This window comes from Macaca thibetana, chromosome 6 (assembly GCF_024542745.1).
Source record: "Macaca thibetana thibetana isolate TM-01 chromosome 6, ASM2454274v1, whole genome shotgun sequence".
In the NCBI taxonomy this organism is placed as follows: Eukaryota; Metazoa; Chordata; class Mammalia; order Primates; family Cercopithecidae; genus Macaca; species Macaca thibetana.
The window spans coordinates 27,662,653-27,680,921 of NC_065583.1; the positions used below are offsets into that span (position 1 = coordinate 27,662,653).

The window sequence follows — 18,269 nt, forward strand, 5'->3', positions numbered from 1 at the left end:
TGGGTTCTCTATTCTGTTCTATTGGTCTATGTGCCTATTTTTATACCAATACCATGCTGTTTGGGTGACTGTGGCCTTATAGTATAGTTTGAAATCAGGTAATATGATGCTTCCAGATTTATTCTTTTTGCTTAGTCTTGCTTTGGCTGTGTGGGCTCTTTTTTGGTTCCATACAAATTTTAGGATTTTTTTTAGTTCACTGAATAATGGTGGTGGTATTTTGATGGGGATAGTGTTGAATTTGTAGATTGCTTTGGGCAGTGCGGTCATTTTCAAAATACTGATTCTACCATCCATGAGCATGGGATGTGTTTTCATTTGTTTGTATCATATGATTTCTTCCAGCATTGTTTTGTAGTTTTCCTTGTTGAGGTGTTTTACCTTCTTGGTTGGGTATATTGCTAAGTTTTGTTTTTTTTTTTTTTTTTTTTTTTTTTTTTTTTTTTTTTTGGCAGCTTTTGTAAAAGAGGTCGAGTTCTTGATTTGATTCTCTGCTTGGTCGCTGTTATTGTATTGAAGAGCTACTGATTTGTGTGCATTAATTTTGTATCCAGAAACACTGCTGAATTCTTTTATCAGTTCTAGGAGCTTACTGGAGGAGAGTTTAGGGTTTTCTAGGTAAACAATTGTCAGCAAACAGTGACAGTTAGACCTCCTCTTTACTGATTTGGATACCCTTTATTTCTTTCTCTTGTCTGATTGCTCTGGCTGGGACTTCCAGTACTGTGTTGAAGAGGAGTGGTGAGGGTGGGCATCCTTGTCTTGTTCCAGTTCTCAGAGGGAATGCTTTCAACTTCTCCCCATTCAGTATTATGTTGGCTGTGAGTTTGTCTAGATGGCTTTTATTACATTGAGGTATATGTCCCTTGTATGCTGATTTTGTTGAGAGTTTTAATCATAAAGGGATGCTGCATTTTGTTGAATGCTTTTTCTGCATCAGTTGAGATGATTGTATGATTTTTGTTTTTAATTCTGCTTAGGTGGTATATCACATTTATTGCCTTTCATCTGTTAAACTATCTCTGCATCTCTGGTACGAAACCCACTTGATCATGGTGGATTATCTTTTTGATATGTTGTTGGATTTGGTTAGCTAGTACTTTGTTAAGGATTTTAGCATCTATACTCATCAGGGATATTGGTTTGTAGTTTTCTTTTTTGGTTATGTTCTTTCCTGGTTTTGGAATTAGGGTGATACTGGCTTGATGGAAAGATTTAGGGAGGGTTCCCTCTTTCTCTATCTTGTGAAATAGTGTCAATAGGATTGGTACCAATTCTTTTTTGAATGTCTAGTAGAATTCTTCTGTGAATCCATCCAGTCCTGGACTTTTTTTTGTTGGTAATTTTTAAAATTACCATTTCAGTTCACTGCTTGTTATTGGTCTATTCAGGGTATCTGATTCTTCCTGATTTAAGCTAGGAAGGTTGTATTTTTCCAGAAATTTATCCATCTCCTCTAGGTTTTCTAGTTTATGTGCATAAAGGTGTTCATAGCAGCCGTGAATGATCTTTTGTATTTTTGTGTTGTCAGTTGTAATGTCTCCCATTTCATTTCTAATTGAGATTATTTTGATTTTCTCTCTTGCTTAATCTTGCTAATGGTCTATCAATTTTATTTATCTTTTCAAAGAATCGACTTTTTGTTTCAATTATCTTTTGTATTTTTGTTTGTTTCAACTTCATTTAGTTCTGTTCTGATCATGGCTATTTCCTTTCTTCTGCTGGGTTTGGGTTTGGTTTGTCCTTATTTCTCTAGTTCCTTGAAGTGTGACCTTAGATTGTCTGTTAGTGCTCATTCAGACTTTTTGATGTAGGTGTTTCGGGCTATGAACTTTCCTCCTCGCACCACCTTTGCTGTATCCCAGAGGTTTTGATAGGTTGTGTCACTATTGTCATTCAGTTTGAAGAATTTAATTTCCATCTTGATTTCATTTTTGACCCAGTGATCATTCAGGAGCAGGTTATTTAATTTCCATGTATTCGCATGGTTTTGAAGAGTTGATTTCTAGTTTTATTCACACTGTAATCTGAGAGAGTACATGATATAATTTCAATTTTTTTAATATATAGAGACCCCTTTTGTGGTCTGTCTTGGAGAAAGTTCCATGCACTGTTGAATAGAATGTATATTCAGCAGTTGTTGGGTAGAATGTTCTGTATATATCTATTACGTCAATTTGTTCCAGGGTATAGTTTAAATCCATTGTTTCTTTGTTGTCTGTCTTGATGACCTGTCAGGTGCTGTCAGTGTGGTATTAAAGTCCCCCACTATTATTGTGTTGCTATCTATCTCATTTTTATTTTATTTATTTATTTATTTTTGAGACAGAGTTTTGCTCCTGTTGCCCAGGCTGGAGTGCAATGGTGCAGTCTTGGCTCACCCCAACCTCCGCCTCCCAGGTTCAAGCGATTCTTCTGCCTCAGCCTCCTGAGTAGCTGGAATTACAGGCATGTGCCACCACGCCTGGCTAATTTTGTATTTTTAGTAGAGATGGGGTTTCTCCATGTTGGTCAGGCTGGTCTCGAACTGCTGACCTCAGGTGATCCGCCCGCCTCGGCCTCCCAAAATGCTGGGATTACAGGCATGAGCCACTGCCCCCAGCCTGTCTATCTCATTTCTTAGGTCTGTTGGCAATTGTTTTATAAATTTGGGACCTCCAGTGTTAGGTGCATATATGTTTAGGATTGTGATACGTTCCTGCTGGGCACTGCCTTTTACCATTATATGATGTACCTCTTTGTCTTTTTTAACTGCTGATGCTTTAAAGTTTGTTTTGTCTGATACAAGAATAGCCACCTCTGATTGCTTTTGGTGTCCATTTGCATGGAATATCTTTCCAACCCTTTACCTTAAGCTTGTGTAAGTCCTTATGCGTTAGGTGAATCTCTTGAAAGCAGCAGATGGTTGGTGAGTTCTCCTTTCTGCAATTCTGTGTCTTTTAAGTGGAGCATTTAGGCCATTTACATTCAACATTAGTATTGAGATGTGAGGCACCATTCCATTCATTGTGCTGTGTTGCCTGTACATCTTTTTTTTTTTAATTGTATTTTTGTTTTATAGGTCACGAGATTTATGTTTTACATAAGTTCTGTTTTGATGTGTTTCCAGGATTTGTTTCAAGATTTAGAGCTCCTTTTAGCAGTTCTTGTACTGCTGGCTTGGTAGTGGCAAATTCTCTCAGCATTTGTTTGTTTGAAAAAGACTATCTTTCCTTCGTTTATGAAGCTTAGTTTCACTGGATACAAAATTCTTGGCTGATAATTATTTTGTTTGAGGAGGCTGAAGATAGGGCTCCAATCCCTTCTAGCTTGTTGGGTTTTTGCTGAGAAATCTGCTGTTAATCTGATAGGTTTTTCTTTATAGGTTACCTGGTGCTTTTGTCTCACAGCTCTTGAGATTCTTTCCCTTGTCTTAACTTCCAATAACCGGATTACAATGTGCCTAGGCAATAGTCTTTTTGTGATGAATTTCCCAGATGAAATTTGAGCTTCTTGTATTGGATGCCTAAGTCTCTAACAAGGCTGGGGAAGTTTTCCTCGAAATTTCCTCGATTTCCAAATGCGTTTTCCAAACTTTTACATTTCTCTTCTTCAGGAATGCTGATTATTCTTAGGTTTGGTCATTTAACATAATCCCAGACTTCTTGGATGCTTTGTTCATATTTTCTTATTCTTTTTCTTTTGTCTTTGTTGGAATGGGTTAATTTGAAGACCTTGTCTATAAGCTCTGAAGTTCTTTCTTCTGCTTGTTCAATTCTACTGTTGAGACTTTCTATAGCATTTTGCATTTCTGTAAGTGCATCCATTGTTTCCTGAAGTTTTGGTTGTTTTTTATTTATGCTATCTATTTCATTGTCTATTTCTCTCGTCACTTCTCATATCATTTTTTTGATTTCCTTAAATTGGGCTTTTCCTTTCTCTGGTGCCTCCTTAATTAGCCTAATAACTAACCTTCTAAATTCTTTTTCAGTTGAATCAGGGATTTCTTCTTGGTTTGGATCCATTGCTGGTGAACTAGTGTGATTTTTGGGAGTGTTAAAGAACCTTGTTTTGTTATATTCCCAGAGTTGGTTTTCTGGTTCCTTCTCATTTGGGTAGGCTGTGTCAGAGGAAAGGTCTAAGGCACAAGGGTGTTCAGATTCTTTTGTCCCACGGGGTATTTGCTTGACGTAGCACTCTTCCCCCTTTTTCTAGGGATGTTACTTCCTGAGAGCTGAGCTGTAGTGATTGTTATCTCTCTTCTGGATCTAGCCACCCAGCAAGTCTCCCAGGCTCCAGTCTGGTACTGGTGGTTGTCTGCACAAAGTCCTGTGAACCATCTGTGTGGGTATCTCAGCTGTGGATACCAGCACCTGTTCTGGTGGAGGTGGCAGGGGGGTGATGTGGACTCTGTGAGCATCCTTGGCTTTGGTTGCTTAATGCACTATTTTTATTCTGGTTGGCCTCCTGCCAGGAGGTGGCACTTTCAAGAGAGCATCAGCTGTGGTAGTATGGAGAAGAACAGGCAGTGAGCAGGGCCCTAGAAATCCCAAGAGTATATATTCTTTGTCTTCAGATCAGGTTGGGAAGGGCAGGGTTGGGCTCAGACTCTCCTTGGGCAGGTCTTGCTGTGGCTGCTGTGGGGAATGGGAATGAGGTTCCCAGGTCAATGGAGTTATGTTCCTAGGAGGATTATGGCTGCCTCTGCTGTGTCATGCAGGTTGTCAGGGAAGTGGGGGAAAGCCAGCAGTCACAGGCCTCACCCAGCTCACATGCAACCCAAAGGGCTGGTCTCACTCCCACTGTGCCCACCCCCCAACCACACTGAGTCCATTTCCAGGCAGTGGGCAAGCAGGGCTGAGAACTTGCCCCAGACTACCCACCTCCCAGCTGTGAAAGCAAGTAGGGCTTTCCGTCTTCCCCTGCCTGTGGAGTCCACACACTGGATTCATGCCCTCTCCTGAGTTCTGTTAAGGGGAGTTCTCCATCAGTTCAAATTGTTACAAAGTTCAACTGGAGGTTTCCTTCTCCCTGTGGCCTTTTCCCACTGCCTCTGCCCTTCCTCCCCAAGAACCCCTGTGAGGCAAGGTGGAAATTGCTTGCTAGAGAACCCAGCGATCCCACAGGGGTTTTCCTACTGCTTCCTCTACCCCTGTATTTCACTTGGCTCTCTAAGTTGACTCAGCTCCAGTGAGGTCAGATTTGTTTCCCGTAATCTAGACCTTGAGGTTCCCTAATGGGGTGTGTGTTCTGGGACAGATGATCTCCCTTTCCCACTTCCACACTGTTTGGGCACTCACAGTATTTGGGAGGTCTCCCGGGTCCTGCAGGAGCAATCCACTTCCTTCAGAGGGTATATGGGTTCTCTCGGCTTTCTAATGTGTTCCTGCTGTCATTCTGGAGCAGAAGTTTACAATGTGAGCCTCCATGTGCTGCTCTGTCCATCCGAGTGGGAGCTGCAGTCTATTCCTGCCTCCTTTCTGCTGTGATCTCTCCTACTTTCAGGGCTTTTTCTTTTTTGTTTCCATTTGTGTTCTGCATTGTGTCCTAACTAAGAAGTCAAACTGGCTGGCTATATAGCATCTTGCTAAATGATACCTTATTCTATGTAAAGGTACTTGTCCTCATTGGAAAACGGTTCTTGAATATAAGTTTCTAAAGCTGCCTTGAGATACTGAGAAGGCAGTATAGCATGGTGAATAAAAGGATGGGTTTTGGAATTAGACTTGGATTCAAAATCAAGATCTGTCATTTACTAAGCCATGTGACTTTGGGAAGTTACTTAACATTGAGCTTCTGTTTCCTCACCTGTAAGAAGAGTATGCTAATTCCTCTCAAGTTACAAGGATTAAATGAAATACTGTATTTAATATGTGGCACATAGTAAGCACTCAACAAATGTGGCTATTATTTTCATTATTAGAAGGGCATAAATAAATAGGTAAAAATATGCATTTTAAAAGTCTTAGCAGGAAACCGATAAATTAATTTTGATTTTCGTAAGTTGCTCCATTGTTCCTAATTTCCTAATCAAGCCCTACATGACAATCCTCAGTTATTTATAAACTTAAGTTATTTGTTTGTAGTGCCATTAACAGTATTTGTTCAATTTACTCAACATCTGGCTTTCCATAGTAATCAGAAATCCCAGTCTTTAAATACCATTCAGAGAACTCCAAGCAGTTTTCTAAACAGATGGTTTTGGTGTCTGTGATTTTTTTTTTTCTTACGTGTTCTCCAGAGATCAGAACTCTGAAAAGATAGCACTGGATTCCCCCCACCACTCACTGTTCCCCAGCCTTTCCCAGTGATTTTGGTTGAGAATGCAATAGTGACCTTAGTATTTAATTTTGTCTCTATGAAGCTGTTTTTTTAAAAAGTGGTGATTTTCAGAGGGGAGAGAATACCATAGAACCAGTGATGATGTTGGTTATCTTCATTTTCCATCAGCATCCTGGGCTCTTGCCCCTCTACCATATATACCTGATTCCTTTTTTCAGAAGGAGTCTTCCTGCTTGGAAGATTTATATAAATTTAATTTATATAAATTATATGTACTACCATAATTGTAATTTACATTCTAAAATATACCCTAAAATAGAATTTTTAGTAGAATGAGATACATTTCTATAAATAAAAAGTCCATTTTTTTTCCTGTTCTCCATTGAATTATTTTGTGAACCCGTTTGGGTATATGCATCCCACTATGGATTCAGATTCATCCCTTGTATCCAAATTACAAATTATTTGAGAAAACAAAATGTCTGCCTAAATAGTAGAATGTTATTAGCAGTTGTTTAAATGTGTTATGTAGGAAGAGTTGTGTCAGTTAGTGAGATCAGCTTTTCCCAAACCTTATTATACCTGAGATCACGAAATCGTTTAATTCTCTGCCTTAAATACCAAGAAAGAAGGACAAAAGGATAGTGGATGGAGAGAGAAGAGCCAAGATACACTTTTTTATTCCTGGGAATATTAAGCAAGATGCTGAGTATGAAGCAGTAATGATTTGCCCTGGCAAACTATAGTGAATTAAGAAATATTCTATAGACTGTAAGTAGATTGCTAGAAGATTTCTATGTACAAGAGTTCTCTTCTGCATTCCATGTTGCAGAGAAGCCTTGGGCTGGACCACAAAGCAGGGAGTGTATAGGATTCAGATGAGTGGAGAGGGAAAGAGAGCATTTCCCACTGTTTGTTTGGATTTGCTAATTGCTTTTTGATTTTGAGTCACCCATTTGCTTGTTTGTTTCTTTGTAAGTGTTCCTGGTTCTCCATCATCTTTCACAAGACTAACTCCAACAGCTTCCTTACCATCCTTCCAACGTTCTGGAATCCCCTTTGCTTCTCTTCTTTTTATTTTTAATTATGATGGATGCGTAATGATTGATCCTCTTTTCTTCTTATCCACCATTTTCTCTTACCTGGATCCTGCATTATTGCCTCAGCCTGCCTCCCTTCTCTTCCCCCTTCTAATCCATTCTCCACCCAGCCATCAAAGTGATCTTTCTAAAATTTAAATGTGATTCTGTTTCTGCTTAAAACCATTCAGTGGTTCCTCACTTCCTCATTATAAAGTTTGAATTCTTCACCATCGATTATATGGCCTTTATTATCTGGATCTTACCTTTCTAGAAAGCTTACCACTTCTCCCCCTTACATTAGATACTCTCAATCATATTAAACTCTTTGGCATACTTTCTTTCACCTTTGGCTCTTTGCGTTTGTTTCTCTGCCTGAAACTCTTCCTATTCTCCTGGCTAACTTGTACTCAAGTTTGATGTCCCAACTTAAATTCCACTTTCTTGGAAGTGCATGCACAGTACTTGCTTAGTCTATGCTGTCACCATTTCTACATTCATGCTCTGGATATAATGCAAAAAGCACAGCACAGGATTTGGACTTGGAGTAGGAAGACTAAGGTTTGACCACTAATCTTTGCTATGCAATCTTGGGGAAGTCACTTAATGTCTTCAGGCCTTAATCACTTCATCTCTAACGTGGAATAATGTCACTTTTCTCTCAAGCCCCTTGAAGCATTTATTGATATAATACACATAAAAGGATACTATAAGCACTAAAGCACCATGCTCATGTACATTACTGCTGCTACTATTGTTATTACTACTACTGCTACTGCTATTACCACTCCTCTCCTCTTCCTCCTTGCCTGCCACCTCATGATCCTCAGCAGTCTTTCTGGAGTGTTTTATATGGGACTTGGTTTTTTAGGGGATGAAGATTTTACCAAGGACATAACAGAGCTGTTTTCCCAGCTGCACGTTTCCTCCAAACCAGAGAAACTTGCCAGGGTAAGTTATCGCTTCTTGGTGATTTTCATTATTTTACTTGTAAGAATGTAGTGGATAAAGACTATAAGATTATAAATTCCTGGCAGAGGTGTCACCAAAATCGAGGGTGTATTCTCGTTATACCCAGAATTGGGTTCTGCATCTACTTGCCTTCTGCTCCTCTAAGTTAGTGTGTTGAACCCACATTGGCCCTCCAACACGTGTCCCATCTTCACCTGTTTTCAGTTGGGATGCTTTGCTTATCTGAAAGCTTAATTTAGGCTACAATGTTGGTCATTAAAAGTTGGCAGTGCTGACCAGCCTCATGATTCCAATGGGTGAGCCTCTGTTGAGGACTCACTGTTCTCAGGGGTCTGAATGATTTAGAAATAATATGTGGCCTTGCCCATAGGGATTAGAGGTTGTCATTACCCAGAGCCCAGTAACTCAGATAATGACTATTTGGCGTATGGAAGTGAGAGAGTATTATGACCAAGGCCTTTATTTTTGGTGCTGATTCTGGAACTATTTTCTTATATCTGAAATGTGGAGAGACTTTAATCAAAGCTTAGAGTGGGTAGGGAGGTTCTGTGGCAAATATAAGCCAGTGCCTGCTCATGGGACACTGTTCACTGGGTCATGGACTGCTTGCTACCTCTTTACCCACCTCTACCAATCTTGAGAAGCATTTCAAGACCAGTCAGCTGCAGGTGCACATTGTTTCCTGGCCAGGGAGAGGTGAGAGCTATTGCATAGTCAACCCAGTCACCTTGTCTCCATCCCTCAGGGCAAGGAATATGATGTTTGGTGTGTTATCCCACTCTCCTATGCCCATCGAAAAAGGTGTATTCTCTGAGAAAGCTTTTTTAGATCATCCCCAGGCAGCTCATCTCCCTTACCTCTACTGTAACACTTTACTACAGCACTTTTGATCTTGTATTATAGTGCTTTTTATTTTGGAAATAATATCAAACTTAGAGAAAAGTTACAAGAGTGGCACAAACAATATTTGTATACCTTTTATGCAAATCCAATACTCTTAATATTTACCTCATTTGCTTAAACATTTGTGCTTTCACATATGTTCTTTCTCTCTGTGTGTATAAATACACGTATACACATGTAGATAAACACATATTATTTTTGTAACTATTTGAGAGTAAATTGTAAACATTATTGCTCTTCTAAATTTTTCAATATGTGTCTGCTAAGGATAGGGATATTCCCTTACATAACCACAGTATAGCTATCAACTTCAGTAAATTTAACATTAGTACTTTTGTTGTACTAATTTGTTGTAATCTGTTTTCCGTATTTCAGTTACATCAGTTGACCCAATAACGTCCAATAATATCAAACTTTTTCCTTCACCACTGGAGCCAGTACATGATCACAAATTTAGCTGCCATGTACTTTTAGTTTCCTTTAATCTAGAACAGTTCTTCAGCCTTTCTTTGTCTTTTATGACACTGGTGTTTTTGAAAAACAAGCTTTGGAGTTTGTCTGATGCTTTCTCATGATTAATGTCAGTTTATACATTCCTGGCCAAAATACTCTGTAAGTGATGGTGTGTCCTGCCCAGGGTATCACATCTAAAAGTACATGATATTCATTTACCCCTTATTGGTGATGTGTTGTCTGATTTCTTTCTGTAGAGCTACAGTTTATTTACCTATCTTGCTAATAAACGTTCTGTGAGGAGATACTGTAAGACCATACAAATATCCTGCTACTCATCATAATTTCTCTCCTAAATCTAGCATCTATTTATGATTCTTGCACCAATATCTAGTGTGAAGATTTATCAGTTGGCTTTAAGCGTTCCAGTGTAGTCATGAGCTCTCCTTTCTCCCCCATTTTGTTCATTCTTTTTTTATTTGTTGTCAGTATTTTTTATTTGTTGTCATGGAGTTCTGCTTTTTCCCCATTGGCTTGTAATTCATCACTGTCCTTAATATTTTGATGTTCAGATTTGTCTTTCAAGCTGGCTCCTAGGTGGCATGCCTCCATCATTTTGGGGTGCTTCCTTACTTTCTGGCATAACAAGATATTCTTATGTCTTAATACCTTCTGTGCCCCAGCCCCACAACCAGAAATTTCTTTGCGAAAGCATGATTCATTGATTTTTGGTTTCATAAACCAAGACCTGAGTACTAAGTGTACTCATCGCCACTGGCGTGACTCTGATTCTAGGCTGTCAGCAGAGCTAGAAAATATACTCAGGTACGTATACACCTATATGTGTTATGTATGTAGATACATATGTGCACATGTACACCTATATGTGTTTTAGAAATCATGATTTCACACATAGTATAACTCCAATTTTAATCCATCCCTACAGGGTTTTTCCTTGCCTTTCCCTGTTACACATTTGTATCTCTCTTCTACAGTAGGAACCTTGTCTCCCAACAATATTACCACATTTCCTTAATTATGAGATGTGTCTGAAATGGTTTTATTGCTTTGCCTATACTATAGAGTATCCCTTATCCAAAATGCTTGGAATAGAGAACTGTTTCAGATTTCAGATTTTTGTTTGGATTTTGGAATATTTGCACACACACACACACACACACACACAGTGCTGTATCTTGAGGATGCAATCTAAGTCTGAACACAGAATTTATTTATATTCATGTATACCTTATACACATAGCCTGAAGATAATTTTATACAATATTTTTAAAAATTTTGTGCATGGAGGCCGGGCGCAGTATCTTACGCCTGTGATCCCAGGACTTTGGGAAGCCGAGGCAGGCGAATCACGAGGTCAGGAGATCGAGACCATCTTGGCTAACACGGTGGAACCCCATCTCTACTAAAAATACAGAAAATTAGCCAAGCCAGGCGTGGTGGTGGGTGCCTGTAGTCCCAGCTACTCAGGAGGCTGAGGCAGGAGAATAGCATGAACCCGGGAGACGGAGCTTGCAGTGAGCCAAAATCGCACTACTGTACTCCAGCCTGGGCGACAGAATGAGACTCTGTCTTAAAAAAAAAAAAAAAAAAAAATTGTGCATGAAACAAAATTTTGAATTCATTTTGACTGCAACCCATCACATGAGGTCAGGGGTGGAATTTTTCACTTGTGGCATCATATTGACACTTAAAAAATTTCAAATTTTGGAGAATTTTGGATTTTTGTATAAGTGATACTTAATCTGTACTATAAAAGTAACCTACAAAAAATTGTTTTATTTGCTGCCTATGTGTTAATTTTGTTTTTGAATATGTAGGGTATTAACACGCTTCCAAAAATCAAACTGCATAAAAAATATACTCAGGTCTCTCCCTCCCACTTCCCTTCCACTCCGTTCTCCTGTTTTTGTAGGTATTCATCTTTCTTGTTTTTGGCTTATCTTTCCCGAGTTTCTTTTTGTAAAGATAAGCAGATATATTTTCTTATCTCCTCTGATGGAAAAGTCAACATACTGTATTTGTTCTTTAGCACTCTGCCTTTTTCACTTAGCCTTGTGCATAAGTATTTTTATACATTTATCACAGTTTTTAAAAAATATGTATATCTTACCTCCTATCCTGAAGCTTAAATTTCTCAAAGGCAGGATCTGTACATACCTATTCCTTAAAATTCCAGCTCTACTACCTATTACTTTCTGTGTGACCTTTAGCAAGTTGCTTGACCTCTGTGAGCCTCATTTTTTTCTCTGTGTGATGAGTAATAATAATGTAGGGTTCCTGTGAGGTTTAAATGTGTTCACACACACAAAGCTCTTACAAACTGCCTGGCTTATAGTAAATAAATGCTCACTGTTGATGGCTCCACAGAAGATAGCCCGATGTCCTCTACATGTAGCTGTTCAATAAATATACATATATGTTCAATAAACCTTTATTGTGCTTAGTAATTTGCTAGGTGCTAGGGAAATAATCATGAGAAAGACATAGTTTACATGCTTAATGAGAGATCACATTAATAATAATTTTTGGAAGACCAGTAACTCCTTATCTATCTGGCAGTTCTAGCCATTCTCTGAAAGCAGTCTTCAGATTGTTTAAATTTTAGGCATTGAGACTTAAGATGTAGATTGATTAAGGATCAAGGCCTTAACCATTGACCCTCAAAAGATTTATATGGCAGGCTGTGATGTAGGGAAAAGAGCACTGAATTAGGAGTCTGGGAATATGATTCTATGATTCTGATTCTTGTTCTGATACTCACATGTGGTATGGCCTTGGACAAATTCATTTTCTTCTCTAGGCCTCGTTATTTTTCTGTTGGAAATAAATAAGCTTTTGGAGAAACCAAGTTCAAAGGTACCTGTTGAGATCTGCAGATCTCAACAACTGGAAAGTTCCAGACTGAATTGTGGGCATGGATGACATTAATAATTTTGGAAAAGGATAATAAATTACCTTGAGTTGGCACAATAGTTCGTGATGATTTCACTTAATATATTTATTACAAGAGAGGTCACTTTGGGTAAGCTCTATGCCTACTAAAATATCTCCTGGCCGGGGCAGTGGCTCACACCTGTAATCCCAGCACTTTGGGAGGCTGATGGGTAGATCACGAAGTCAGGAGTTCAAGACCAGCCTGGCCAAGATGGTGAAACCCCATCTCTACTAAAACTACAAAAATTAGTCAGGCGCAGTGGCAGGTGCCCATAATCCCAGCTACTCGGGAGGCTGAGCTTGAACCTGGGCGGCAGAGGTTGCAGTGGGCTGAGATCATGCCACTTCCCTGTAGCCTGGGCAACAGAGTGAAACTCTATCTCAAAAAAACTCCCTCAAGTATATTAAATTTATCGTATCAATTTTTTCTTTTATGTGGTCTATCACTTTCCATTTTTCGTTCTTTTTTAATCTCAGATAAATTAATCCTTCGTTTTTTACTCATTTTGTCTCTTCAAAGGTATTGCAAATAATTTAACATATTGTTTGTATTATTAGTCAACTGTTAGGATTCTTTCCAGCCTCATCTCTCACTGTTCTCTTCTATAAATCTCACTACTCCAACCTAATTTTCTGTCACACTCCCCATCCTCTATATTCTTCCTTACTGGCCTTTGTTCTGTTTCTCAGGTGTACCACGCTCATTTCCCTGTGCTTACAACTCTTGTTGCCTAAATATTTGTATGGCCAATTCCTTCAGATTTCAGCTGAAACATAACTTTTCAGAGACCCTTTCTGACCACCCAAACTCAAGCCACCTTCTACCCACACTCATCATTACTCCCTTTTATTTTCTTTATGTATGTATTTGTTTGCTTGTTAATTGCCTTATTAGGAGGGAGAAGAGCAGGCTCCTAGATTGTATTATTCACCATTGAGTCCCTAGCACTGGCACAGTGTTAGTATATATTTGCAATAAATGAATGAATGAGTAAAATGCCTGTATCCTATATTTTGGTCTTGCTAGATATCTCACAGTTTGCCTAAACACTTTGCATTTTTCTGTTTCCAAGCCTTTATATAGTTCATGCTATTTGGTGTTTTGAATTTGAGAGGTTAATGCTTAATTAATGGGAAGGTATAGATCAGAGCTAGATTCTTCCTGAATGTTTTTGTGGGAGAATGTAGGGAAGGAACCCTACAGTGAAATTCTGGGAACACAAGTCTGCTTTAGCTCATTCAGGTGGCCTTGGGTGTAGCCCCACTTACTGATCCTTCAAGGTCTAACTCCAGTACTGTGCATGTAATAAAACCTGTGTTTCTCATTTAGAGTCATTCTCAAAGTCTTCTATGGATTCCTATTACCCTCATGATAGCTTTGAACACATTCTGTGTATTTAAAGTTAATAAAGTAGATGGTAATAAACAGTTTCTGAGAAACCAGGACTCTCTCACTTGCAAATGACAGAAACTCAAGTTAAGAAACTTAAAAAAATAACAAACTAATTTAAAAGAGGGGAATTCAGTAGCTCAAGAAAACAGAAAATCAAGGAAGAGAACTGGCTTCAGGCATCCTCTATTCAGGAACCTACCTCTACCCCTATCTGTGTGTTTTGGCTTGCTTCCTTTTGTTTTGGCTTCATTCTTAGGGAAGCTTTTCCATATGGTGGTAAAATGACCATTGGCAGCTTTAGGGTGGGTGACTTTTTTCCATTTCAGTAACTCCAACTAAAAGAATGCTTCTTTTTGTTGATAATTTTACCAGATGTCCTGGGACTGATGTCCATTGATCTGGCTTGGGTTACTTTTTAATCTGTGAACCACTTACTCTGTGGACACAGGTATTAATATTCTCAGTAGCTAAATCTGAATGGTTAGCCAACTTTTGGAGCCAAAAGATGGAAGCAGCTCCATGCAGATCACATGAACTAAGGAGAATCTAGAACCTGCCACCAAAAGAAAGGAGATATGGATGCTGGTCACATCTATATCCAAAACAGTAGATGTTCTTCACAGTGTTCTGAACACTGGGTATGCAAAGCCAAATAAAACACACTCTAGCTATCCTATAATACATAGTTTAGTTAGGAAACAGATAATTCTACTATATTTGGTTAAGTACTAAATTTAAGTTACTTGAAAGAGATGATATCTGGGTAGAGGATTGAAAGAACAAGTACAGTAGAGGTCATTCTTACCAAACATAAAGTGGAAAATGTTAAGAGATGAGGCTGGAAAAGTAGGTAGGGTCTAGGTCATGGAGACTTGTTACATCATGTAAAGAGCATGATCTAGTTGATGAGGAGCCATTGAAGGAAAGAGGAATGGTCAGCCCTGGGCTTAAGACCGATCACTGGTAGCATTATGGAAGATAGATTTAAGATAAACAGATCAGAAGCAGGGAGACCAGTCATGAAGTGGCTCTGAACTCAAGAAGTGGTAACAGGGAGGAGGAAGACGGGAAGGAAGAGGATGACAAGGGACTTGGATAAAATCAGACCAGCTTGGTGATTGATTGGAGAGGAAAAAAATTTAAGATGGCCCCTATATTTTGGCTCAGGTAACTGGTACATGGTGGCAATTCTGAAACTTTGGGAAATGAAAGAGGTTGAAAAATTTGGGGGTAGGAAGAGAAAGACAATGAGTTCAAAGTTTTTACTTGTTATGTGTGTGATGCCTGCAGAGTATTTTGTCTAGCAGGCATTTGGAATAAATTTTCAGGAGAGGTCAGGGCTAGAAATAAGGATCTAAGAGTCAACAGTAGGCTGAGGATAGTTAAAACCACTGGCATAGGATCGATGGAGAGGGAATAGGATGAGACAAGTAAGAAGTGAAGGCTAAACCTCCAAATGATTCTGGTGTTTAAGAGACTGGCCAGCTAGGATCAATATATAAAAGAGACTGAGAAGGAATGATCATAAAGGTCAGAGGAGAACAGAAGAACGTGAGGTTACAAAAACCAAAGAAAACTAGATTCATTATCAGGAGAATGGATAAATTGTGATATATACAATCATGCATTGTTTATTGATGAGGATATGTTATGAGAACTGCATCATTAGGCAGTTTTGTCATTGGGCGAATATCAGAGAGTGTACTTACACAAATCTAGCTGATGTAGCCTGTTACATACCTAGGCTATATCGTTTAACCTATTGCTCCAGTACAAAACTGTACAGCATGCTACAGTACTGAATACTGTAGGCAGTTGCAACACAATGGTATAGAAAAGATAGAGTAAAAATATAGTATTCCAATCTTACAGGACCACCATTATATATGTGGTCTGTTGTTGACCTAAACATCATTATGTGGTGCATGACTGTATATAAAATGAAATACTATGCAACAGTTAATGAACTAATACATGCAACAACATGGATAAATCTAACAGACATTATGTTGTGCTTAAGCCAAACACAAATTAGAATGAACTTATATTTCTATTTTTATGCATTTTAAGATCAGGGAAAATTATTTATGGTGAGCAGAAGAGGGGTTGTCTTTGGGCAGGAGGAGGGAGACATGGTTGGAACAGTATTGGCGAGGAAGGGACATGAAGGGACCTTCTAGGGATGAGGAAATATTCTATATCTTCATCACAGTTTAACAGGCATATACACGTATAAACATTTCTTAAGCCATACTCTGAAGATTTGTGCACTTTATGTAAATTATACCTTGGTTTTTTGAAAAGCTGATTAGAGGCCAGGTGCAGTGGCTCACGCCTGTAATCCCAGCACTTTGGGAGGCCAAGGCAGGGGGATCACCTGAGGTCAGGAGTTCGAGACCAGCTTGGGCAACCTGGCAAAACCCCATCTCTACTAAAAATACAAAAATTAGCCAGGCATGGTGGCGGTTGCCTGTAATCCCAGCTACTCGAGAGGCTGAGGCAGGAGAATTGCTCGGACTCAGGAGGTGGAGGTTGCAGTGAGCCAAGATTGTGCCATTGCACTCCAGCCTGTGCAACAAGAGTGAAACTCTGTCTAAAAAAAACAAAAACAAAAACAAAAAAAACCCCACCAATTAGAGAGTTTAAAAAAGGAATGATGGACAGCAGTGATAAGTGCTGAAAAGGACTTATGATAAGGACTGAAATGATGGACAGCAGTGATAAGGACTGAAAAGCTAGATGGTATGTTCAGGTAAGAACAAGTGCCCTTACTTCTAGGATGCTATTGTGTTCCTGGTAGGTGCACAGTAATTTTGGTGAACTGAATTGAATTGTTGATGGCCAATATTTTTCTTACTTAGGCAAGAAATACCGCCCATGAATGGATCAGGAAGTCTCTGACCAAGCCATTAGCAGAGAATGAAGAAGGAGAAAAACAGTTGGAAGCAGAAAATACTGAGCAAGTCAACAAAAATTCAATAGAGGTAGCCAAAGCAACTAAGGCTTTTTTGTTTGTTTTAGTAGATTTGAGATGTATCACAATCAAGGACCCAGGATCCTTAGTTTTTACACTGCTATCCGTAATTTAAACCTTGTGATCTAGGATTGTAGCATCTTAGATCCAGACTATAAGATTAAAGGAGGAGTGAAGAAAAAAGAGAGAAAGGATGCATGTGTGTTTTGTCATGAGGAAGGTTCCCAGAAACTGCCGCCTGACACTTGTTATCTAAATCATTTGACCAAAACTTAGTTACTTGGTCACACCTGACTACAGGGGAGCCTTTGTGTTTGTAGCTTTGAGCCCAGCTGTAAAATTACATCACTGTGGAAGAAGAAGACACTCTTTATTGGAAGGCAACTATTAGTCTCTGCTACAAATCCTGTAGTATGAGAGAAGTAATGTGGTATCATTTCCACCAAATGTTTTGCTATGCTGTGTTTTGTTTTTCCATCCAGGATATCCATGCGTTTGCAATCCGGAGTCTAGCTGAACTGACTGCTTGCTCAATTGAACTATTCCACAAAACAGCTGCATTGGTTCTGCATGGCAGGAAGCAGGAAGTGACAGCCGTAGAAAGGAGCCAAACTCTTTCCCAGTAAGTGTAATGAGAATTCCTCTAAATGATGCAAATTGCAGGAGTTTCCTTGGCCTATTTCCAAAGTTTTATAAACATCTCTCTCAAGAAACCATTCACCTCACACCCATCCACATATTAGACGGTTTGTTTACTTTGGTTGTTTTTTCCTTTTCATTGAACCATGATAAATCAGCATTATAAATCTGCCCTTTTTATGAACCAGCTCATGTTCTGAAAACTATTTCTTTACAGATTATTAGTTTTAATAGGAATGGAATTTGGTGTAAGTGAAAACAGAGAAGAGTTCTAAGAACCTCAGTTCTTAATAGTAGTTATTATTGAGTGCTAATTATATACCATGCCAAGTGCCATGCTAAGGGATTTGCATGTATAACTTCTAATTTTTGTAACCTCAAAAGTGAGTGATTAGTCCAGTTTTAATCATGAGGAAATGCAAACTAGAGGAGTTAAGTAATCTGTCTGTGTTGTGTGGCCTGGGATTTAGACCCAGGTCTGAGTGTCCTGAACCCATTCTTTTTTTCTCATGATATTGCTGATTTATACAAAAATTTTTCAAAAATAGTATAGATAATCATAGGTGGGGAAGAAAAAGCCCAGTAGTTTCTGAGTAAATCTCCTGATTGAAATAATGAGAATTTTAATTAGAAACAAATA

General features: G+C 38.9%; 2 protein-coding genes across 7 annotated transcripts in view; one reads left to right on the plus strand and one right to left on the minus strand.

Moving 5' to 3' along the window:
• The window catches only part of LOC126956755 (ubiquitin-conjugating enzyme E2 L3-like), a 1,010,865-nt gene that overhangs the window by 619,367 nt on the left and 373,229 nt on the right, over positions 1 to 18,269 (minus strand). The window lies entirely within an intron of this gene.
• Positions 1 to 18,269, plus strand: part of FAM114A2 (family with sequence similarity 114 member A2) — a 51,634-nt gene that overhangs the window by 22,754 nt on the left and 10,611 nt on the right. For all 6 annotated transcript variants that reach the window (XM_050793936.1, XM_050793937.1, XM_050793934.1 and 3 more), the window contains 3 exons: positions 8,212 to 8,291; positions 16,878 to 17,000; positions 17,473 to 17,612. In XM_050793936.1, the coding sequence (XP_050649893.1) occupies positions 8,212 to 8,291; positions 16,878 to 17,000; positions 17,473 to 17,612 (343 nt within the window). The remainder of the gene's footprint in view (positions 1 to 8,211; positions 8,292 to 16,877; positions 17,001 to 17,472; positions 17,613 to 18,269) is intronic.